At 42.8% G+C, this 25,727-nt stretch overlaps 1 protein-coding gene across 4 annotated transcripts in view; it reads right to left on the bottom strand.

The window, feature by feature from the left end:
• Positions 1 to 25,727, bottom strand: part of LOC103187203 (coronin-2B) — a 94,281-nt gene that overhangs the window by 23,287 nt on the left and 45,267 nt on the right. For 3 of the 4 annotated variants that reach the window (XM_007906590.2, XM_007906591.2, XM_007906593.2), the window contains exons 2-3: positions 24,184 to 24,303; positions 2,509 to 2,709 (exon numbers count right to left, since the gene is read on the bottom strand). In XM_007906590.2, coding sequence (XP_007904781.1) covers positions 2,509 to 2,709 — 201 coding nt within the window. In that variant the 5' untranslated portion in view covers positions 24,184 to 24,303. The remainder of the gene's footprint in view (positions 1 to 2,508; positions 2,710 to 24,183; positions 24,304 to 25,727) is intronic. The other variant, XM_007906594.2, reaches the window with a different exon arrangement.

The raw sequence follows: 25,727 nt of genomic DNA, 5'->3' as shown, positions 1-25,727 counted from the left end.
ACCCATTAATCTCAAGAATCTGTAAAGCAAAGTCCATCTCATTTTAAATAGAGGGCATGAATATAAGATAGCCAGTAACAGATCTAAAAGGAAGTTTAGTAGGAACTCAGAGGTATGTGAGACTGTGGAAGCTGTGGATGAAGCAGAAAGCATTAATGTATTTAAGAGGAAACGTAATGCATGCGTGAGAAGGGAATAGAGGAATGGGAGAGGGGATTAAGAGGGGTGAAGGTAAAAACATTGCCTCTCTAGTTGGGCTGAATGGCCTGTTTTCACATTATAAGGCCATTTAAGGCTATTTTGCTACAATTTTCCTACTTGGAAAATTCAAGTTCTTGGAAATGAAAAGTAAAACACCCTGTCCTTCTCAACGTGGACTGAGTTTAAGAGTTGAGCATCAAGTAACTCACTCTATGACTGCACAGAATGGAATGAAGGTGCAGCAGCAATGATTATAGGCAACAGACACAAAATCAGGGTCTGCCCAAGAATGTAGGTGTCAGAATCGGTAGCTTTCATTTTATTCCCCCCCCCCCTAAATTGATCAAATAATTTCAAATCTAATGTATATATTGCTCCTTCATGTGCATTTTTAATGTCTATAGACAATCATTGTTGCACCCACAAAATACAGTCAATCCATTTTGCAGTATATTCTGTGAAGCGCTTTGAGATGTCTCAAAGAGGTGATAAGGCGCTATATCAAATGCAAGGATTATTACTATGGAATATTATTGTGGAGTCCTGTGGCATATTGGTTAGAATGCTTGCCATTCCCAGGTGGGGCAAAATCGTAGGCAAGTTTCCTTACTTCAAAAGCCTCCACTCGCCTCTGAATTTAGATTGTTTGGTACTGAGAGAAACAGACCTCCAAATGTATCATATAAAAGGCATTATTTAGTCCTGGACCAGAAAGAATGACGATACTCAATAATCCTTGCATTTGATAAAGCGTCATTTCACACGATTTACTGTGAAGTACAGTGACTAGGTGTTTTGTATGTAAACAAGGCAGACATTTTGCAGACAGCAGCGTCCCACAAACAACCATGAAGTGAATGATTACTTTTATTTGAGGGATTGACAAAGACAACAGGGAGAAACTCCCTTCTCTTTCCAACTAATGCCGTAAATTCACAATTCTGGAATTTAGCAACACAATGCATAGCATTTAAATATAAGTGCCCTAGGACCCTGGGACGGGCCACTTTACTTCATTTTAATATAACTTAATATAATAACTGTGGTCTCCAAACCCATTAGCAGAGATTGCCACACAAGTTGTGCGCAAGCCACGAGATATCTGATTAACTAGCAGCGCTTGGCTGCAAGTCTGAAGGGGTTCAGACAAGAGGAGGACTGCAGCAACTTGTTATGGCAGTGCTACTCTAATGCTCTAGCTTGCAGATATGATTGTGAATTATATGGATCAATCTGCTGCTGCGAAATGAGGGTCCAAAAAAGGCCCTCGAAGATCAACACTGCAGAGTACAAGACCCCTCTCATCAAGAATAGTCAACATACTATTTGCTGGCCCTGCAGTTCTTAGTGTTCTCCCTTTTCAACCGTCATTTTCGATCACCTCCTCCCCTCCCCAGGCTCAGCATCAGATTCCACCATTGTTAAGCACTCTGAGACACTGCCCCGTGTGAAGGGCTTCATATAAATCCAACTACTACAACAATAACAACAAGTTACACTTGTATAGTGCCCTATACAACCCATTGTTGTTTTTGTTGCTCTCACTCTGCTGGGATCTCAATGCAATACTTTGCAGTAAAATCCTGTTAAACGGTTTGCGAAGCCTGGAGAATATGATAGGACACTGCATCAAATGCAAGAATTATTCAGGTCATCAGTAAACTCACAAGTTGTTTTTGCAGCCATTTGTGATTGAGAAAACATTTCTTCACACAGAAGAGGGCTGTGAGAATGCAGAGTGCACAGTCACTGTGCTCCAAAACACTGTGCGCATGAAGGATGCCATGTAAAGGAAAGTTGTTGTTGTTGACACTCCCAACAGTGCTGGGGGGACACTGCATTGTTAGAGCTACCATCCATCGGGTAAATGTTAAACCAAGATCCTGATCTTTGCCTGTTCATGTGGGTGTTAAGGATCCCAAGGTACTATTTGAAAAGAAAAGAGATTTTCTCTTGGTGTCCTGGAGACAATCTCCTATAAAAAAATGCTCATTCACTCTATGGCTGTTTGTCAAACATTACTGAGTGCAAATTGGCTGCCATGTTTGCTTACAGAATACACAGTTGCTAAACTTTACAGCTATTACTGTAAAGTACTTTGCTGATGTATCAAACGGAAATTTCATTAATATATTAACAGCAGGCTCGAGGTGCTGAATGCACTACTCTGTTGTTGTATTTCTAGGTCAGAGCGTAAGGTACCTGGTCAATACAGTGGAGAAAACAGCGTTGATCAGAGGACAGTTTACTGACCAGACGATAGGAACTGAAACACTCAGTGATTAGTCAGAGGATTAAAGTTCATACCAGGCCGATGGGGATGACGAAGAAGGCTCCTCCTCCTGCGCACTCAGTCACCACGGCAATGAACCTTGGATTGACAGCACAGAATAAGTTGTCGTGGACACTTTTGGTGATGGAGATGCCATCGTAGCAGTTCTCCTTGCTGGCGGGTTTACCGTACACGTGCCGGAACTTTGAACTGCGATATTGTGGGCGCCATGACATCTGTGAGAGCAAGAGTATCGGTTAGATCGCAGAACACAAGGACCCATATCTGCACATTCCCCCAGAACATCAACACCTTCCCCTCCCCGCCACCCCTCACCCTTCAACTCTAGAATTCCCCCACTCTAGAGAGAGTGTGATTGTCTGACTTGAGCCCTGGTCAGCGTAACAGGTTGAATCCCCACACAGGGAGATACGGGTTCAACTCATCAATGGAGAGCAGCGTCACTTACCAGTTTAGGCTTGATGGGCATCCGTGTAAGTTTTAGTTGCTATGTTTCTATTACTGTTTCTATGCTCAGTGAATAAGAACCCTTATCTGTTTACTAGTGAGGTATTCTTACCCGCATGGAACTAAGTGATGGCCTACCCATCACTGTTTTACTTAATTTCACTATATTTTAGTTACTGTGCAAACTTTAAATAGGCAATTTAAAAATTCATACACATTTTAAAACAATAATACATCCAGTGATGAGATATCTATCTCTGTGTCTCTCTTTGTATCTATGTGTGTGTCTCTTTCTCTGTCTGCATGTGCCTCTGTATATGTCTCTCTCTCTCTCTCTGTATCTATCTCTCTCGCTATCTGTGTGTGTCTCTGTCTATATCTCTCACTTTCCTCTGTCTTTCTGTATCTGTGTGTATCGCTGTATCTGTATGTCTCTCGATCTTTGTCTTTGTATCTGTCTCTCTTTTCTCTCTCTATGATTCTGTATCTATCTCTCTGTGTAAGTGTATCTGTCTGTCTGTCTTTCTCTGTCTTTGTATCTATCTCTTTTCTCTCTCTATGCTTCTATATCTGTCTCTCTCTGTCTCTAAGTGTCTCTGTATCAGTCTGTCTGTCTGTCTGTCTATCTGTCTCTCTCTCTCTGGGTCTCTGTATCTCTCTCTCTGTTTCCCTCCTGTTACCGGTTTGAAAGTGATTGACAGATTTTGCTGCTGATCACCGCCTCGTGCCACATAAACCAAAGCCTGGGCTCCAGACACACAGTGTGACTGTGTTCGCGGGTCGGATGAAATCATCCACGGGCCGGATGTGGCCCAGGGACCACCACTTGGACCACCCTGCTCTATATGAAAGGTGTCACGTAAATCTGAGTTATTGTACTGAGTAAACTGGGTCCATCGCCTCCCCCTGAGTTCCATTCCCATGTTGACCCAGCAGACAACCAACACAGCCAATTGACGGGAGCTCAGGTCCCCTGGTCTGGCTCTCAGACACAGGATGAGATGTCAAATGACCATAGATCATTTTCAACACAAGGAGACAAATAATGTGCAGCTTCTGTAAATGTATCAGCAAATTACATTTTGTGACTGAGATTGATTTATATATTTTCAACCTCCCTGTCTGTGCTGGTTATAAACAGCAGCATCTTAATGTCTCTATTAGATTTACTCTGGTCCACAAAGGAGTCAGTAATAAATCACAGCACTGCAGATGGCTCCACTGAATCCCGCCTGTCCTCATTAGGCACGGACAGTCAGACAATGTTACAATGCAGTTGCTCGGGTCCATAAAATGAGACTGTGTGAAAACGCCCTGCATTACAGTGTGGCCTCTGGTCAGTGTTTCTGAGGCACCAAAGCCCAGTTCACATCACCGAACCCCATCAACATTACCAAGCCCTGTTATGAATTGATATGCTTCTAAAAGCCTTTGCTGTTACACTTAATTTTGTCTTTACTTTTCATACTTCCTTTAAGCCAATTGCTCTGTCTCTTGCCATCTAAACTTTCATATTTTTTATCACTTCCTCCTGTATTATATTCCTGTATTACCCGATCTATGGACAGTGTCTGTTATTTTATTCAATCTGAGTTTCTAATCTCCATGTTTAACTATGGAACATTTGTTACACTCACTTTACTCCTCTTCGCTGTGTGTTGAACTTGTATCTAACCATCCAAAGTTAAATGTATCTCTGCCCCGGTCTGCTCTTTTATCTGCCAAACCTCTCCAGCAAATTCATATTGTCGAAGTCTCCATCCAGCCCACTGAAAATTGTTTTTTTACAATCTAAAGCCATTATCTTTGACTTCTCTTTTTCTATTCTTCATATAAACCTCTGCCTGCTGAGGCATGCGATAAACTATGGAAACCCCTTTCCCATAGGTATGCCACCATAATGATTCTGCACTATTAGGAACCACCATGCACAGTGTAGTGAGACATCTGTCCTGGCTACAGGCGCCTGTTATTGCAACAGCTAACTTGAAAACAATGAAAAAAAATTCACTTTGTGCTACAGGAATGTGGTTGCATACTCCACAATGGCATTCGGAATATTTCTGCCGGTAATGAAACTTCCAAGATAATGGTGTAATGTTCCTCAGGCATCGTTCTTCAACACTCAAGATGGCAATGATACGTCAATGCATTTGATGTAAACCGAAAAGATTTCAATTTTACACAACTACAAGTTCAAAGGTAAGTTTTGTATCCACCTACAACTGCTCTCATAAATAAAGTTCCTTTTACCTTTTCCTGAACGGAAAAAAAATCTTTGCATAGCTTGCCAATGACACTAACCTCTGGACATGAACAAGTTATAGTTTGAGAATTTGCGCCAAGGGTTTTGGAGACTCGGCAAGTAGGAAGGCTTCACTGTGTTGGGAACGAGAGGAAGGCTCTTTATTAGTCAGTTGGGAAACCCATCACCATGCTTAAGAGTATCCAAACCAAACTGAGAATTCCTTGCATTCCACCTACACTTGGAAATCCCAGAGATAGATTGTTGGAATGGAATGCGCACTCTCTCCCTGGAGGGACACATCCCGCTTACCTAATAATGGAACGTAGTATTAGGCGCAAGTTGGCAAGAGCCAAGACTTGGGGACCCAGAGTGTGTGTTGGGGTATTTCTTGAGTCTAACCAGCTAAAACCACATAATGAGAGGAAGTTTTCGCTTGTTGGGAACACAGTGGAGGAATAACAATATTAATGATTGTATCACCTTATCCCATCAAAGCATCTTGAAGCGCCTTACATGTACTCACTTGCAAATCTAGTGCTGCCTTGGCAGGCTGACCAAGACTTTTCTGACTGCATAAGCACCCCCGCACTTCACACAGTTTGTGATTTTGTTTTATTGTCAGCTTCTATATCACTACAAACAACCATTAAATGCAAACGCATGGTTTAAATAACGCGCCCTGACACTGTGCAACATTGAAAACACAAAGCTGCACTGTCATTTTATGCACATGGGGTACCATAGCATAGTGGTTAGAACACTTGCCTCGCAAGCGAGAGGACCCAGGTTTGATTCCCAGGCAGGGTGAAACCTTAGGCAGGTTTCCTTACTCCACACGCCACGCCTGTTTATCTAGCAGTAGGTAGGAATCTGGTTGTTAGTGGATTGGCGGATCTCTTTCCGGGGTAATAATGCCTAAAAAGCTTCTGGTCACTCAATCCACAATTGTTTGTGGGGCACTGCTGGGCACAACTGGCTGACGCGTTTCACCCCCAAATACACTGTCAATATACAATATATTCTGTGAAGCGCTTTAAGACATTTCAATGATATGATAAGGCACTAGATTAAATCCAAGGATTATTATTATAAACAGTCTAAATGAATTCTTTTGACTGTTGGGATATCTTCTACAACTGCTCAGCAGAATGTGTATGTGGGGCTTAGCTGTTTTTGACCGTGCTGAGTGCCAATGGGGGAATTGTAATAATGGGGGCTGACTGTTGAAAACAAACCACCACTTCATGAGCCAAACTTATTGAAGCTCCTTTCATCTCTCTCACTCTCAGTGCGCTGAGCCTTGGAATGTCAGCAATGGACACAGAAGTCATTGTTAAAATCTCTGCATAACTTGCCAGTGACAGTAACCTCTGGACATAAACAAGTTATTGTTTATGAGAATTTGCGCCAGGATTTTTTGGAGGCACAGCAAGTGGATAAGGAGGCAGGCTTCACTGTGTCGGGAATATTCGAGGGATAACAATGTTAATCTTGAAAGATATCCATGGGAATAACGAAACATTACACACTGCCCAGTGCACTCACTCAGCGCCATTGAGTCTGCTGTGCAAAATCAAACATACGCAGATATATAGAAATTTTGGGAGAAGAGCAATAGGTCAAATGGACAACCACAGTAAGGGCGGACACGACAAGGGCACAAGAGAGATTTGGATGTCTTGGTTTGGATGAAGGCCCTTCAGCCCATTTTGATCTCATCCTTCCAGAACACCCACCCTACCAATCTCCCATCACAGCATCAAGCTGTTTCTTAATTGAGTCCAGTGACCTGGTAACATGTTCCAGTCATTAATTATCTTCTATGTGAAGGGAAAGATTTTTTTTGTTCAACCAGGAGTTCAACACATACAGAAACACATCACCATGCTTTAAAGTATCCAAACAAAACTGAGAATACTACATATGCAATGGAAATTCTCATGTTTAGAATGGAATGTGCACTCTCTCCCTGAGGAACGAACATGTCCTGCTTACCTAATTCCAAAAGGTGTAGAATGTCAGGCGCAGGTTGGCAAGTGCCAAGGCTTGGGGACCCCAGAGTGTGTGGTGGGGTACTGCTAGAGTCTAACCAACTAAAAGCAAATAGCTTGCTATTGATATCGCTGACTGACAAAATTTCCCACTGCTTGTCCAGCTAGGACCACCCTACCCTTTAGGGCTTTGGCTCTCAGGGGTAACAGGAGCTGAATGGGAAGATTATCCTCCCACTGGATATTGGTTATTGCTTAACCATGCACCTTGACAAAACCTTTTAGTTCCAGACAGGTGCTGCCATCAAGAATTCAGTGGCGTACTCAATCCCTCCACAAACCAGCACAAGCAGAAATGGTTAGCTCAGCAACTTAAGTCATATGCTTAGATTTGATCTAAAAACCTATTGCAGTGCAGTACCAGTTAGTTGTGTTGCTCTTTGAATGACATATTAAATCAAAAGTCTGTCTGGCTGTTCTGATGGATGTGAATGATCCCATTGCACTATTTCAAAGAACAGCAGGAGAATCTCCTGGGATCCTAGTTAATATTTCTCAATCATCCTCCTTTATATTCATGAACTGCAAAAAAAAACCAGGAAGGAGATATTTGCTGCTCTCAGCTGCCCCTCCAGCTCCACCACTTCAAGAGCCTTTTCCACAATGTTCTTAATGCAGCACAATCAGCCACAGTGGTCTGACCTAGGCAAACATTGCCTGGTTTGAATAATAATAACAACAATCCTTGTATTTGATAAAGCGACTTATCACGTTGTTGAGAAGTCTCAAAGCACTTCACAGAAGATATTACAAAGTGAATTGACTGTATATTTTATGCGTATTTTGTGGGCGAAACACGGCAGCCATTCGTACACAGCAATGTCCCACGTACAGTCACAGTTTGAGTGACCAACTGTTTTGAAAAAAATTATTTGTGTATTTATTTGAAGGGATTATTACCCCCGGCAAGCGATCCATTAGTCAATGCTTGGGTCTCACATCCTAGCCCATTATTGTTGGGCAGGACTATTCAAAAAGAGAAAAGAGTTTCTCTAGGTGTCCTGGCCAACAACCCCCAAGAGATCTTTAACATCTATCTTAAGCAGACAGACGGAACCTTGGTTTGAACTCTCATCCAAAGGACGGCACCTCCAACAACACAACACACTCTCAGCAGTGCATTGGATTTTGGGCTTGAACTCACAACTTTCTGACTCACAGGCGAGAGTGCTTCCATTAAGCCAGGTTGACCCAGGCCAAAGTCACTGTAACTGTGGAGACCCTCCATTCATTGGGGTCCTGGCGTCTATTAATCTACACTAGCTGGTGAATTTACCAAGCTTCACGGTGTCAGCCATTGTTATGGAAACATATGTTTTCAGTACTAACATTTACAGAGTCTGCATTTGTGTTGACATTGTAAATGAGTATTGATTTTTTTGTTGTTACAGTAATACAGATGAACTTCAATATTTAGCTTCCTTTACTTGCATTTCAGAGTATCAGTATCAAGTTGTTACTATCTACTGTGGCCACATCTCCCGGGGAAGCACCTTGTTAACCAAGGAGCAGCACAGCAGAAGTCATCGCAGAAGCTGGAACCGTCCTGCCAAACAATCCATCTTTACTCACAGTCAAGAAAGGACATTGGTAATACTGTGCATAATTCATACACAGTCACTGCACTTGACACCAATTTCCTGCGAAACACTTTGGGATGCTTTGACATTATATATTTGTAAGTACAAGGATTACTAATTATTATGCTACGATGTAGAAATAACAGAAGTGTTTTCTTTTAAACTTTGGAAACTTTCAGCCACTTCACAGTATGACAGACTCTCATTTTTGCAGTTTTAGGTTTAAAATAAAATGATGCCCTCTACTGAGACAGAGAATAATTGTTGAATCAAAGCCTTTAAATGATTTCCAAACCCTACTCTGAAGTCGACTCCTCAGTTCTTAGCTTGGTGTTAATATTAGAGTGGTGCTAAATGCAATGGAAACGATTCAGACCACCTTGTGGAGACTTCCGGGTCACTGTGCAACGCCCAGTGAAACTGAAGCAAAGGAACATGTTTTTTAAAGAAACTTAGACGATACTTAATTGAAACTCCTAAATAGGAAACAGACAGAGGAAAGTCTTTGCAAAGATTAGTCCACCTGCTCCAACACCAATAATATCAGCGAGGGGAAAAATCCAAACAGACAAATGTGGAAAACTCCTGCAATCTTTTTGTCTCACCATATTTTTCCATTGTTCCGTATGCGCAGAACTGAAAATCTCTGCCACGGAGGGCTCAGCTGCCGGGAATGTCGATGGTGGCAAGAGAGAGGACTGGTGGCTCTCACTTGTCATTCCTGGCACAAGCTATTCAATGTAGATCAAGAGGTGGGGGGTAGGGGGGAGCCTTCAACCATTTTACGCCCACACTCTCTGTAACTCTCTTCTTAAATCCCTTTGTCTCAGACCCTCCTTCTCCGGTTTTAAAACCTTTCTATGAACAAAGCTTGTTGGCTGCCACTTCGGTCATCTCCCTCCTATGCTCTGCAATCTCCCACTATAGTCGGGATTCCGCTACATCTTTAAAACACATTGAGACATTTAACTATGTGAAAGGCTCTTAAATAAGTGCTTCTGTCCTTCGGATGAGATGTTACACTGAAGTCCTGTCTGCTTGTTCAGGTGGGTGTTAAAGATCCTTTGGGACTACTTGAAAAGAGAAGGGAGTTTCTCCCGGTGTCCTGGCCAACAAAGCCCCAAATAAAAATTTGTCATCATCACTCCGTAGCTGTTTGTGGTCACATTGCTGTGCGTAACTGGCCGCTGTGCTTTGCCCATAAAATAGTCAGTCAATCCATTTTACACTATGTCCTGTGAAGCTCTTTAAGGCTTCTTGACAAAGCAAAGGCGCTATGTCAAATGCAAGAATTATTATTACTATGTTGTTGTTGTTGTTGTTATTGTTGTTTGTGCGCCACAGAGAGAAGCGCAGTTGCCAGCAGCCCTCTGATGTACTGTACAAATGCAAGAGATCAACTAACTCAGTGTAGACCAGCCTGCACACAAGTGGCTTTTCTGATCCGAATGGCTCGGTTCCACACTAGGCAATTCCTTTAACATCAGAACGGTCTCGCCGCTGAAGCTGTTCAAAGCAACCTCACGGTTGGAGCTGAGGTAAAGGGCAAGTGCCAGATTTGAAAGGCAGCACGGTTCAGCATTGAAGCTTGGAAACCGCAGAGCCCACAGCACCCCTACGGCTTTCTAGCATTTGGTGTTGCAATTCTATCAACTTCACTATTTTCCAAAAGAAGAACTCAGCCAGAGGGAGGCCAAGCAAAGTGAATGACATTAACATCTGTTCCAAAATTGTGCTTAATATAAGAGAAGTTTTTTTTTTACAATTGCAAACATAGATTATCCAGTTCATTTTACTCCTTACCAGCCGCCAGGTACAATTTATGTTCTGCACAAATTGTTTTAATGATTGTGGAAGAGCTCAATACTCACTTGAGATTTCTATTCTAAGCGGCTGTGCTACTGTATCAGGTGCATTAGATTCATTCAAGATTCAGTCAACTTCGAGTAAGTCAACAGGCAAATTGAGGCAATGTAATGTTCACCTAAAATGTCTTTTAATTGGACCGTAGTCCTGAAATTCCACCTAGCTTTAGCCTGCAAGATCATTTTGGTTGAAAATTGTGAAAATCGCACAGAATTGTCAAATTCTTAAATTCAGGCTTAATTTTATTATTAATAATAATAATCGTTGCATTTGATATAGCACCTTATCACATTGTTGAGAGATCTCAAATTGCTTCACAGGATATCGTGGAGTCCTGTAGCTCAGTGGTTAGAGCACTCGCTTTGCAAGTGAGAGACCTGAGTTCAATTCCAGGCAGGGCGAAACCTTGGGCAAGTTTCCTTACTCCACACGCCTAATAATAATCCCTTCAAAAACCAAAAAACAATAATTAATTGGTCATTTTCAATCTACGACTGTTTGTGGGACATTGCTGTGCGCAATTGGCTGCCGCGTTCGCCCACAAATATACAGTCAATTCACTTTGCAGTATGTTCTGTGAAGCGCTTTGGGACGTCCTCCCGACGTGAAAAGCGCTATACCAAATGCAAGGATTATTATTATTATTATTATTACTGTGAAGTGGATTGACAGTGTATTTTGTGGATGAAATGCGGCAGCCAGTCGCACAGAGCAGTGTCCTACAAATAGCCACGAAGTGAATGACAAAGTTTATTTGGGGGATTGTTGGCCAGGATACTGGGAGAAACTCCCTTCTCTTTTCAAGTAGTGCCATGGAATTTTTAACATCCACCTGAACAGGCAGACCGGACCTCGGTTTAACATCTCATTCAAAGGACGGCACCACTGACAATGAAACACACCTGCAGCCCTGCATTAGAGTGTCAGTTTAGACTGTGTGATTGCAAGTCCTGACATGGGGCTTGAACCCACAACCTTCTGACTTGGAGAGTGTTACCATTGAGCCAGGCTGATGTCTTTTTGTATGCACTACGGAGGAACAGTCACTCCAGGAACAGTCGGTAAAATCTTCTGAAGTGCTTTGCCATGTCCTCCCGACATGAACGAAGCTGTATCAAATGCAAGGATTTTTATTATTGTAATAATAAATATCTCAATCAGATCACCTTTCAATCTCCTCAGTTTTGGAGAATGGAAATCAAGGTTACCCATGGCCTCACAATCATAGCCATGTCCCTTCATCCTGGTGAATGGCTGCTGGACTTTCTCCAAAGTCAATATATCCTCCCTAAAGTAACAGCCAACATGAAACTTCAAAGGAATCCTGCCCAGCATCTTGGATAGGTACAGTTATACTTTGTGCTACAATTCTTGTAATAATGTTCAGAATCCTAGTACTCTCTTTAATCGCTGTCTGCGACTGAGAAGTAGCTTAAAGCACCTTCATGTGCTTTCCAGCCTCCAAAGGCCTAGGTCCAATGGCATAGACTCGTCTGCAGATGATGTAACAGTGCACGCACAGATGATCACATATAAATAATAATAATCCTTACATTGGAAATAGCACTTTTCACATCAGGAGGACGTCTCAAAGCATTTCAGGGGAGAGACTGCAAATGGTTTTGACTGTATTTTGTGGGGAAACGCAGCAGCCAATTTTCGCACAGCAATGGCCCATAAACAGCCATGAAGTGAATTACGAATTTTATTTGAGGGATTGTTGGCCAGGATACTGAAAGAAACTTCCTTCTCTTCTCAAATTGTGCAATGGGATCTTTAAAATCCACCTGAGCAGGCAACCAGGATCTTGATGTAACAGCTCATCCGAAGGAGAGCATCTCCAACAATGCAGCGATGCATTGGAGCGTCAGCTTAAATTATGTGATTCCAAGTCCTGACGTGGGGCTTGAACCCATAATCGACTGACTCAGAGGTGGGAGTGCTATTAACTGAGCCAGGCTGACACAAGAAAATGCGCATGGGTGCTGGTGGGTGGCATTGTGCAGAGGCCAGGGTGCACAAACCAACAGCCATAGACACTGAACTCACTAATGGCACATTGAGTGAAATGTACAGGCAATAAGAACATTACTTCATGTCCTCTGTCCTTAGCAGTCCAACCCACCTTTCAGCCATTCTGCCCTTTCCTCTCTGAAACTCCCTACACCTCGCCAACTCTCTCTCCACTTTCAAAACCCGCCTCAAGATGTACCTCTTTAATAATAATAATAATAACCTCTTTGACCGTGCTTTAGTCAGTTTCCTCACCACCACCACCACTTCAGCTTGGGTATCCAGTCAGGTGTGCAAAGTCCTCAGCGATGCCCACTTGACGTAAAATGTGCTGTATAAATGTAAAACTGTACCATATTGTACAAGTAAAAATGCACATACAGTTCCTACTATAACCCTAGCAACAGAGCATTCAACATTCAACAGAAACATTAAGGGTTCCTAATCACAGTCGTGCTTCATTTCCAGCTGCTGTGTTCACCCAGAAAATATATTACATTTCACAGTGAATCCCAGGAAGTGTTTTGAAACGTCCTCCCGACATGAAAGCTGCTACAATTTTTGGGTATGGAATATTTTCTAGGTGCCAGAAAACACTAGGTGCCAAGGGCGGGTTTCTCCATAAACAAACGTTAAATCCCCTTAGCTAGACACAGTGGAGTAAGTTGCTTATAGAGAGATTTGGACATGATCAGATTAGCTTTAGAAGCATTAGGTGGGTTAAAGACATATTGGAAAGTGGTGCTAATTTCACAAAATTAAGGTGGCTCAGTTGGTAGCACTCTCACCTCTGAGTGGAAAAGGTTGTGGATCAAGCCCCACGTTGGTACTCTGAGCTCACATGGGCTAGGCTGACACTCCAGTGCTGTGGAAATACTGTATTGTCCAAAGTGACAGACATCCACAATACAACTTTACATTCATATAATGCCTTTCATGTCAAAGCTCTTTGGATGACACATTAAACTGAGGTTTCATTTGTGCCTGTTCAAGTGGACATCAAGATCCCATGCAACTATTCTATAAGAGAAGGAAGTTTCTCCCGGTTCCTGGCCAACCATCCCCTAGATAAAATTAATCAGTCACTCCATGGCTGTTTGTGGGGACTTGCTGTGTACAATTTCAATACTGCATTCTCCTACAAATACACAACCACAAGACTTCACAGTAAAATCCTGTGAAGCACTTGGGAGACTTTACAATGTGATAAGTGGGATTAAAAAAGCACAGGGAGGTGGGGGGAAAGGCAATGTAAGCGGCACCTGAACACCAGAAAAAAACACCTTCAAGTACGTCTCATGCAGGGAAACCAGCCTACGTCCCAAGAGCTCCTTAGAGCAGAATTATCACCAGACAGTATGACTTAATGGGTATTCCCTGCTTGAGATTTTATGTATTTATTTTTTGCGTCCTTTTCTCTGTGTCCAGGTAACGCTGTCATTTTCTCAATTAATCTTTTTTCAACCCCAATAAACAGATGAAACAGCTGGAATCTTTTGAAATGACAATCCCCGTGTCAAAAACACTGGTTTGCGTTTAGAATCAGCGAATGCACCATATTAACAATGGGGAATACATGGCTGCAGGCACCTCAGCTAACAATCAGTACTGTATCGAGAAAGAAAAGGGATTTATCTGTTGGAACGAGGAAATACGCCTCAGTTAATGTAAACAGAAAGTGCTCTTGCTTGAACAAGTTAAAACCTGGTTATCAGTTGAGATTCCCCTGTTATACATTCCTGCCTGTGCAGAACCTTTGCTACTTTACTACGTCGTTCAGTGGGGAAAACACACGTCAGCAGTGAGGGGTGAGGCATGTGTCCCCTGGCCCATCTTTTCATTGTTAAGTAAATGGGAAAGAAAGACCTGCTACACAGAAGTTATTTCACAGAAAGCAAAGCTAATGGCCCAGAGCTCCCTCAGGCTGGCGCCCGCAGGTTTGTTAGTGTTCCCTCCTGTTAAGGGAAGTCTCTCTGTTTATTTGGAACTGTACCAAAGCAATAATAATCCTTACATCTGGTAGCACACCTTTCACATCAGGAGAGACAAAGTTTCCCAAAGTTTCGCAGGATTCACAGTAAAGTGCAGTGACTGTGTGTTTTGTGGCCAAACTAAAGACTGAAGCTCACTTTCTTCCCTCAAGGCAAGCGAGGCCTCAGCAAGACAGTTACACCACACTCACAAATTAGAGGGAGGATGGTTACTTCAGAGCGTGTCATTAGACAATAANTTTTTTTACCCCAAACGAAGACAATCAAAACCCACTTGCACGGCAGCAAATTGTATTGCTGATACATTACTGATTCCCTCCAGAACACCCACTCTATTCTCCTCCCATCACAGCTTCAAGCTGCTTTTTAATGCATCCAATTTCCTGGACTCAACCACCATTCCTGGCAAACTGTTTCAGTCATTAATTATCCTCTGGGTAAAGAAAAACTGTCCTGAAATTGCCCTTGAAACCTCCGAACCCACATCTGTTTGTTCTACTGTCTTAGTGCATCCAAAAGTAAATTGTTCTGGGTTGACTTTTTCAATCCATTTTAAAACGTTATGCATCTCTACTTGTGAATCTGGGCACAGACACACATCCCTTCATTCAATGACAACCATGGAAAGCCTCAGAGTGGTGTGGAGTCGGTAGGTTCTGAAGCTGCCAGTTGACCTAACACAGCCATGACTCACTTTCTTTAGATAAAGCTCAGTTTCACTCTATATAAAGCACTCCAGTAATAAAGCAGTATCATTCGCATCACTGCCAAACATTTACCATCTGCCAAAGAGAAGCTCGAGTCAGCAACAAGATCAGTAAGATTGTGTCGCCAGGTACCAACTCATGCACATAGAGCTTTATGGTCATTCAAATGAAATGTTAATGAAGTTGCCATGCCAAGATACTTTAGTGTGACTCAATGAAAAGAAAGCCCTCTCAAAGGCAAAACATTGTTTTGGTCAGCCAGGTGTCTGCCACATGCAAAAACCCATCACCATGCTTAAGAATATCCAAACCAAGCTGAGGTTTCCATGCATCCCACCTACACATGGAAATCCCAGAGAGAGATTGTTGGAATGAAATGTGCACTCTCTCCCTGGAGGGACACATCCTGCTTTCCTAATTCCGGAAAGTATTAGGCGCAGGTTGGCAAGAGCCAAGGCTTGGGGACTCCAGAGTGTGTGGTGGGGTAACTGCTGGAGTCTAACCAGCTAAAACTGCATGGTTTGCCATTGATATCGCTGTCAGGCAAACTTTCCCACTGCATGTCCAGATAGAAGCCATCTACCCATTACAGACAACATTTACCACAAGGCTACAGAGAAAACAGGATCCCTTCCCTCAATATCTTTCCAATCGTATTGAGAGATTCAAGGATAAAACACCTTGTATTTTACTGCCAGATATATTTTTTTCTTTGTCACTGAGTTGGCAGTCTGGCTCAGTTAGCAGCACTCATGCTTCGGGGTCATTAACACATTATGGGAAATTCCATCCTTCGGATGAGACTTCTGCTTGGATGTTAAAGAGCCCATGGCACTATTCAAAAAGAGAAAGAAGTTTCTCCTGGTATCCTGGCCAACAATCCTCCAAGATAAAATTGGTCATACACTCCATGGCTGTCTGTGAGATATGTATTTCTGTTCCAAATTGGCTGCTGTGTTCAAATACACTTTACAGACACTTAGAGATGTTATAACCTCCATATCCAATACAAAGATTATTATTTGTCAGTTTTTTACAAAATGATCCTTAGGGCCACAGGTGATCAAACTGCTGTAGTGTTACCATTTTCAAAGGACATTATGTGGAGTCCTGTTGCATATTGGTCAGAGCACTCGCCTTGCAAGCGAGAAGACCTGGGTTTGATTCCCGAGCAGGGCAAAACCTTAGGCAAGTTTCCTTACTCCACACGCATCTGTTTACCTAGCAGTAAGTAGGAATCTGGTTGTTAGTCGATTGGGGAATTGCTTTCCAGGAATAATAATCCCTCAAAAAAAATTAATCACCTAATCCATGAGTGTGTGTGGCATATTGACTCCCATTTTTTGTACAGACATTCCCTAATGTTAGCTAATATCTGAATTTTCTCGTGGAATTGTACTTGCCTGATATGATCAAGAGACGAAAGCTCAGGCATTTTGTTTTTGCGCTAATTGAGCATTTCATTGCTAAAACACAGCTGACAGGCCATCAAACCTCCAGGTATGATTCATTCGCCTCCAGACTGCTTAACAAACAAATAATAATCCTTTTATTGTATATACGGGTTTCACGTCAGGAAGACATCTCAAAGCGCTTCATAGGATTTACTGTGAAGTGTAATGACTGTGTATTTGCAGACAACGGAGGCAGCAAATTTACACACTGCAATGTCCCACAAAGAGCCGTGAACTGAAAGTCCAATTTTATCTGTTTGGAGATTTTTGGCCAGGAGAGCAGGAGAAACTCTCGTCACCCACAAACACACAGTCACTCAACTTCACAGTAAAATCCTGTGAAGCGCTTTGGGACATCCTCCCGACATGAGAGATAATAATAATAATCCTTGCATTTGATATAGCGTGTTTCACGTCTTCTAGACGTCCCAAAGCGCTTCACAGAATAGACTGTAAAGTGAATTGACTGTATATTTGTGGGCGAACGCGGCAGCTAATTGCGCACAGCAATGTCCCACAAACAGTCGTGGATTGAAAATGACCAATTTATTATTGTTTTTGTTTTGGAGGAATTATTATCAGGCGTGTAGAGTAAGGAAACTTGCCCAAGGTTTCGCCCTGCCTGGAATTGAACTCAGGTCTCTCGCTTGCAAAGCAAGTGCTCTAACCACTGAGCTACAGGACTCCACAACGTCCACCTGAATAGACAGATTTTATGGAGCATTGCTGTGTGTAGTCACTACAGTTTACAGAAAAACTCTGGAAAAAGTCCTGTGAGACGGTATGACACAATAAGGCACTAAAGGCAAGGATCACTGTTTATTATTATCGTCTCAGTCACCTTGGTGACAGAAAAGGTGCACAGCCAAAGCCGGTCCTTGATAGAAGCTTCGGGCAAATCTTCACATTGTACTGTTGCCTAATGTTAAAAAGGCCTAAGCTTGTAAACTCAACCTTTGTCTATTATGAGTGATAAACCATGTCAATGAAATCAGATACCAAGAACCAATACCATTTGAAGGAGTCACGGTTGCTTGCAGCACAGTGCAGCTCCAGCTCATATCAACTGAATGTCACAAAATGTATAGAATCTCAGAAATGCAGTGGGGAGGGTGGGAGACTATCTGGTGCCAGTCTCTCTCCTGCTGATTTTGAAAGATCTTAAACTAACAGAAAATAACCTCCACACCAGTCCCACATTATGTTAGTGCAAGCAGGGATGTGTTACTCTGGTTGATATGACTAAGATGTCCAGGCATACTTTGAAGCTGCTCTTTGTTCACTTGTGGGGAGGCAGTCAAAGATACCAGATGTTTCATCTTCCCACATCGATAAGCGGGGGTGAGGTGGGAGATGTCTTCTGGCAACCGACTGCAGTCAAGGGAGGTTAAGTGACTTGCCATGTACGATCGGTCAAATGCTGTTTTACACCACAGCCACACCAGGGTGTTAGTACCTTACAGTATCTTACTCTGAAAGCCTGTGTCCTCTCCCACACCATGCTCTGCGAGTCTAACACTCCCAACCTCATTCGGCTCCATCGACTCCCCATCCCTCAGCGGTTCAAATTCAAGGTCCTCGTTCTCACCTTTAAATCCCTCCACAGTCTGGCCTTACCTCTTTAAACCTCCCGACCCAGCCGCTCCCTCCGAACAGCGAACACCAACATGTTTCATGTCCCCCACCTGATCTGCCCGACTGGTAGTGGGTGTGCCTTCATTCATTCTGCCCCCAGCCCCTCCACCTGGCCTCCTCCCTCCCCAACTTTAAATCCTGCCTTGAAACCTATCTCTTCGACTGTGCTTTGGTCTCGTCCCCACAATACCCTTCCATCCTCACCCCCTCTGCGCACACACAGCTCAGTCTCCCATTAAGCACTTCACCTGAAAGTTGCTATCGAAATGTAATTTGTCATTGTTCAGCTGTTCATCCCAGCAACTAGTGCAGAAATAAAAAAACGCCGATTCCTCAGACTGCAACTGAAGACAGCCTTCACTCAAGCCTGAAATATTGGATTGGATTTGGTCAGTCAGGTGTCAAATGTCGGAAACCCATCAGATCAAAAACAATCTACATTCCAGCACGCTGAGCCGGCAAAAGGTCTACTTTGTAAACAGACAGACAATGGCATAACTTTTACTGTAGCTGACAACATGAGTGCTTCCATATAGCATCTCTCACACTTATTCACACTTTCTTGGAAGGACAGGTAGTCAGGATCACAGCACCTTCCCTGGTGCCATCAATGCTGCTCGCTGCTTAATTCTCTAACAGGGGGACTTGAGAAATTCAATAGTGAACTCTTCATCCTCTATCCAGAGCACTCCCCCTCTCTGTCTCTCCCTCCCCCACCACATTCAACTGTTGGTCCAGACTATGACTTGTACACACATCTTCCAGTGTTGGTGCTCCCAGGCCACATTCCTGCACTGGGCAGGCACATATAATCATTGCCACATCTCACACAATCACCTCAAACTCCCCCACTGGAACTATTGACTCTAATTCTATCCCCCTGCTCTTTCTCTCACTGTGTCTGAGCTGGTGCTCACTCCCCCACTTGAGCTACCTACTCTACCTCCATCCCCTTGCTCTTTCTCTCACCATGTCTGAGCTGATGCTTCTCACATATTCCAACCCTTCCTTACTCGCCTTACTCGTGGTTAATCTTACGAGATAAAGACAGCATTGTGAAAGCTACGAGCCCCATTAATATGATCGGGAGGTTAATGGCTGCTTGACCCTCACTACAATCACCCTCTGCACTAATGCACTCATCACACATGCCTCCTCTTTATTTACACAGACTGTGGATTAAAGCCTGTATCATTTTGGCAGCTGGTCGCCTAATCTTGTGATATCTATAACAGCCCACACGGTTACCAATAGCAACAATCTCCTCTCAAGTCTGTTGCCCCACCAGGTTGCCAGAAAGGCTTCTCAACACAGGCCTCATTCCAGTGACTGCAATGTGCCATCATCTGATATCTGGGGAAATCCAGACACACACACACAGCTCCACAGAGTTACTGTGCTCCACAAAGTAACTAAGCGCTCTGAGACGCCGTCCGCCGTGAAGGGCGCTATATAAATCCAAGTTGTTGTTGCTGTTATTGTGTTGCTTATAACACAGGACAACCCCATTACACCGTGGCTGTTGGGGCCCATAAAACATGAGCCCCTGTGTTTCAAAGAAGCTTCCTGTAGGGTAGCTGCAAGTAAGTGTTTCTGATCCAGGTCAACCCTGTGAACTTCTAATAATAATTTTAATATAGCAACTTTACCAACAACAACAATTTGCACTCATATAGAATCCTCCATGCAGGGTAGCATCTCAGAGCGCTTAACGGTGGTGGAGCCTGACTCCTAACACTGGGAGGACATTTCCAAGCTCTTCACAGGATTTACTGAAACGTCCACGGTAGGCAAATGTGGCAGCAATTTTTTTGTGGACAGCAATATCCCACAAACTGCTATGGAATGAATGATAAATTTTACGTGGAGGATTGTTGGCCAGGACACCTGGTCACCTGAAGAGAAACTCCCATCTCTTTTTGAATAGTGCCATGAGATCTTTAACCTCCATCTGAACAGACAGATGGGGCTTACTTTTTTTAAAGATTTTAAGTCACATCTAAAGAAAGACAATGCAGCACTCCACCAGCACTATTTTGGAGTATCAGCTTCAACTGAGGTAAAAACTTATCTTTCACTCTGAAGCGCTGACCAACCAATCGTGTGTTTTCAGTATTTTCCAGTTCCACTTCAGATTTCCAGTATTGTGCTTTTTCTTTTCATCTCTGTCCAGTACTGCTTTTTGTTAAGCTTCATCCCCTTTCATCTCAACAGTTTGTTTTATATAAAAAACACTCTGTAAATGTGTGAATGCAATGACAGCACAGCCAGCCTGCCTCATTGGCAAGACTTGGGTTGAACATACCAGTCATTGGGGGCAGGGAGTCTTCCCACTCAGCTCTTGTTAACCCTGCAAGCCAAAGCCCTAACAGGTAGTGTGATCCTAGCCGGACAAGTAGCGTGAAGCTTGCCAGACTGTGCTTCCTATGACAATCTATGCCGTTTTAGCTGGGTAAGGTCCTGAACACTTTGCAGTCTCCAAACCTCACAAATCTACACCTGATACTGTCTGAAATTAGGTAAGTAGGGTGTATCACTCCAGGGAGAGAGAACACATTCCATTCCAGATGCAGAGACATTTCCATGTGTGGCATAAACATATGCAACTCTCAGTCTGTTTTGGATACTCTTAAGCACAGTGATGAGTTTCTGACACCCGGCTGAACAGATAAAACACTCTGTGTAAATAACATCAGTAGGAACCAAGAAAAAAACACGCAGGAGCAAACCTGTTTTGAAATTTGGGCACGTCTCCAGGTCTCCAACACTATTATTTTAGTGCCAGTCGACCAAGGAAACAAAAACTTCCAAAAGTCTTGTGTGCAGGAAGTACGTGGTGGCCTATTGCCTGGAGAGCCCCCATGTCCACCTCCCTTGCCCATCCCTGGTCCCCACTGATCTGTCCACCCTTCCGTCCTATTCCCCCGCTATTGAACAAAAACATGTTGATTTTGCATCTTGTTCTGCACACAGAAGAAATATCAAGTCTGGGCAGCTACTTTCTTCATCAAATATTGTAGCTTATTTGAACAGGTCCTGGGACAAGCCTTTCACTCTGGTATGTGAATGCATCGCACGTTCTGTTCACACAGCATCGGGTCAGGTTACACTGTGATGGGAGAAAGTTTTCATTAACACTGTAGACAATTTGCATTTGGCATGATGATCCAAGGAAGGAGCTCACAGCATCACCACATATTGTGACTTGCTAACATCAGAGCGACGGGTCAGGGAGCACTGTTGCTCAGTGAGGCATTTGTTGTGCAGAACAAATGGTTCAGAGAACAGTAATCTGGGTACGTGCAGCACGAATGAAACTAAACAGGGCAGATTTACGGCCAGGCACGTATCAAGGAATCACCGATATCAGTTCCTTCAAGCTACTTGTGTCTATGTCAGCAAAACACACAGAAAAAGTAAGGAGTGAACTGTGTGCACAAAGCACTTTTTCTTTTGGTTGATAGAACTAGGCACCAAAGGTTACAAACTGCCTGGAGCAAAGCCAGCCTAAACTTGGATGGACTCGTCCTTAAATATTTTGGCATGATTTGCTCTCTCACTTCCTCCCTTCTCTCTCTTTCTCACTCTCTTCCACACGCTCTCTCCCTCTTGTTCAATCTCGCTCACTCACTTCCCTTTCTCTCACACGCTCTCTTACTCACTCCCTCTTTATCACACATTCTATCATTCACTTTCTCTCTTATACATTCTATCTTTCTCTTGAAACACACACTCTCATTCACTCCCTCTCTGATACGCTCTATCTCATGCACTGCATGTATTTCGTTCGCTCTCCCTCAGACTCTCTTAATCACTCCCTCTCTCTGTCACACATTCTCTCATGCACTTTCTCTCTGTCTCTCACACACACGCTCTTATTCACTCCTTCTCTTATAGGCTCTATCTCATACACTCTCCCTCACACTCTCTGTCATTCCCTCTCTATGATAAATTCTCTCATGCACTCTCTCTATGTCTCTCACACAATCTCTTATTTGTTCTCTCTCCTCTTTCCCTCTCTAACACAATTCCAAACCCACTTTATGACTCCAGTACACTACATGGCAAAATGTAACTTCAACAACAACAAATTGCATATATATATTGCATATATTTCATGCCAAAAGGACGTCCCAAGGCGCTGAATAAAACTTGGGAAATGGGAAAGTAAAATTTGGGAAAGTAAAACAAACTGTATGTTCTGTGAAGGGCTTTGAGACATCCGAAGACGTTATAAGGCGCTTATATCAAATGCAAGGATTATTTATTATAGCTTCCTTTACAATGGTCCTGTGACTCACTTGCCATTACATCATACAAAGCTCGGCAAGCTTCGATCTGCAGGTAATTTGCAAACCTAAACAACAAGTTCAGAGCTGTCATTCATGTCTGTGAGCCATCACAGCTAGTCCTCTTCACCACAGACCTTTCAAGCCTCATTAACTTAAATGTGTTGAGACCATCTATTTCCCTCACAGCAAACAGATTAGCGACTATTGAAAAGTGACATGGTAAAATCCAATGGATCAGTATGTATGGTTAGAGCAATAAAATCATGCTGCAAGCCATTACCACAATATAAAAGGGCATTTTTAAAAAAAATCTCACAAAGGGTATGAAAAAGATTGAGGCTTATTTCAACACAGAGATTGGAATCTACAATGTAAGACACGTATCACACGGCTTTGAATCGTAACCACTTGTTGTGGGTTCAGGCCCCACATGGGGACTCTGAGCTCACAGTTTAGGTTGACATTCCAATGTAATGCTGGAAGAGATGCCATCCTTCTGGTGAGACATAAAACCAAGGTCCCGTCTGCCTGTTCACTTCAAGCAGACGTCAAACTTCATGGGCTCTATTTGAAAAGAAAAGCAAGTTTCTCTGGTGTCCTGCCCAGATAAAAATTGGCAATAAAGATTTAAAAATTTACATTAATGTCACGCTATGAACATTTCCATTAATGTGTATGTAAATAGAAAATGATCCAAAATGTACTTTGTGTATTCTACTTATTGTTATTATTATTGTTATTATTATTACAGTGTAAACACCATATATTAATAATCCTTGTATTTGACAGTACAACTTATCATGTCAAAACATCTCAAAACGCTTCACAAGAGTTACTGTGTGTTTTGTTGGTGAACACGGCAGCCAATTTGCAAACATTAATGTCCCACAAACTGTAATGACCAGCTTTATTTGGAGGATTCTTGACCAGGCTCTTTTCGAATACTGTCATGGGTTCTTTAAAATGGCAACCTGAACAGGCAGACAGGACCTCAGTTTAACATCTCATCTGAAGTGCGGCACCTCCGACAGTGCAGGGTTCGCCCCGCACTATATTGTCAGCTTAGACCATGACCTTCATGCGCCTTGAATCCACAACCTTGTGACCCCGAAAGTCAAGAGAGTGCTACTAACTGAACCCAGCTAACGAACAACTGAAAGGGAATGGGGAGGGAAAATAAGAGTAAATGGATAATGCTTTTAGAGTGCCAGCAGAGACACAATGGGCCAAATAGCCTCCAAGTGTGCTGTAAATTTCTATAGTTCTGTGTATGAGTTGCAGCCAATCAGTCTCTTTGTCACCTTCCCCTTTCCACACACTAAAAAGCACCACTCGCTGCTGCGTTACAAAGCTGAATGCAATAAAGGAGTCAGTCAGTAGAAAATCACAGAACATTGAAACAAACCTTGCACGAGGTCCGAGGTGAGATGATCCTAGTAATCCAGCAAACCTGTACAGCACCAGGCTAGGGAAGCCTTTAGATTGTCACTGGATACAGAAAACGTCCCTCAAGCTTCATCAGCGCCTGATTGTGAAACACAGACACAGTTTTTATTTGTAAAAATAATAATAATCCCTACATTTGGTACAGCTCATTTTACGTTAGGAAGACACCTCAGGATTTACTGTAAAGTGCAGTGACTGTGCGTTTTGTGGACAAATGTGGCAAACAATTTATTTCTGCAAAAAGAAATAAGCTTTGAAATAAGGTTATGTTCTGTGAGTCCTTCCCCACCCTCCTGATCCCCAATTGTCTGGAAGAACAGACCTGTTTTTTGGTTAGCCGGGTGTCTTACACATGCGGAAACCCATCATCATGTTAAAGAGTATCCAAACCAAACTGAGAATACCAGGCATGGGAATTCTTGTGGGAATTTCTCTTTGTCTAGAAGAAAGTGGAGATTAAGCGGTTGGGGGGGGGGGTGGGGAGCGGGGGACGGAGAGTAATGAATGGATGGCCAATGAATTCCATGGGTGATAATGATCAAAGTCCTGATGGTTTTGAAAGTTTATCATTCCTTCCAATAATTGTCTCTCTTTCACTGATTTGATTGATGTTATGGTAATCTTACTGTAAACCCTTTTCTAAACATTGCAAAGAGCTTTGGGTGGTCTTATGTTAGCCAAAACCTGGAGCTTTCCCATGGATGGGATTGGTGATGATGACATTAGTCTCCAATTGTGTCCTCCTCTATATCTCCCCCTGATAATGATTCCTAATATCCATTAATAGGAAACAGGGTGCAGTTTGTTGGATTCGCAAAAGGATTCACTGGAGGCAAATCCTGCAGATACCCGGATATATCTCATGCCAACCTGCTGGAACACTACTCAACACAGTTCCAATTTCTGACTACCCAGAACTTGGATTGCAGATAAAGGAGTCTGATTCTCGGGGGATATCCCATATTCTCTTTCTGCAGCTCCCTTCGCATTTCTCACAATTTACTCTAATTGTACGTATTCTGCAATAATTAATAACACTAATCCTTACATTTGATACAGCACATTTCATGTCCGGAGGATGTAATGTAGTGACAGTGTATTTTGTAAACTCAGCAGGCAATTTGCACACAGCAATGTCCCTCAAAGAGCGACAAAGTGAATGATCAATTTTATCTGGGGGATTGTTGACCAGGATAAACCTCCCTTGTCTGTTATATTAGAATATAATTAATTGTCAACAACCAATTGTCTTTCACGTTGGGAGGAAAAAATTAAAAAGTTACAAAAGTTAAGGAATAATAAACAATTGAAATCATCCCAATATAACAATAACAAATAAATAAATCTCTCAAATTAAAGAATGCATTTGGGGAAGGTTTCTATTTCAGCTGATTTTTTTCAACAGAGGAGTTAACAACAACAACAACAAGATTACATGTGTATAGCGCCTTTCACGTCCGGAGGACGTCCCAAGGCGCTGGACAGTGTACAGCATTTCAGACC

This window comes from Callorhinchus milii, unplaced genomic scaffold (genome assembly GCF_018977255.1).
Source record: "Callorhinchus milii isolate IMCB2004 unplaced genomic scaffold, IMCB_Cmil_1.0 Scaffold1, whole genome shotgun sequence".
NCBI classification, from domain to species: Eukaryota; Metazoa; Chordata; class Chondrichthyes; order Chimaeriformes; family Callorhinchidae; genus Callorhinchus; species Callorhinchus milii.
The sequence above is the reverse complement of the archived record's forward strand: the minus strand, read 5'-3'. Positions and strand labels throughout refer to the sequence as shown.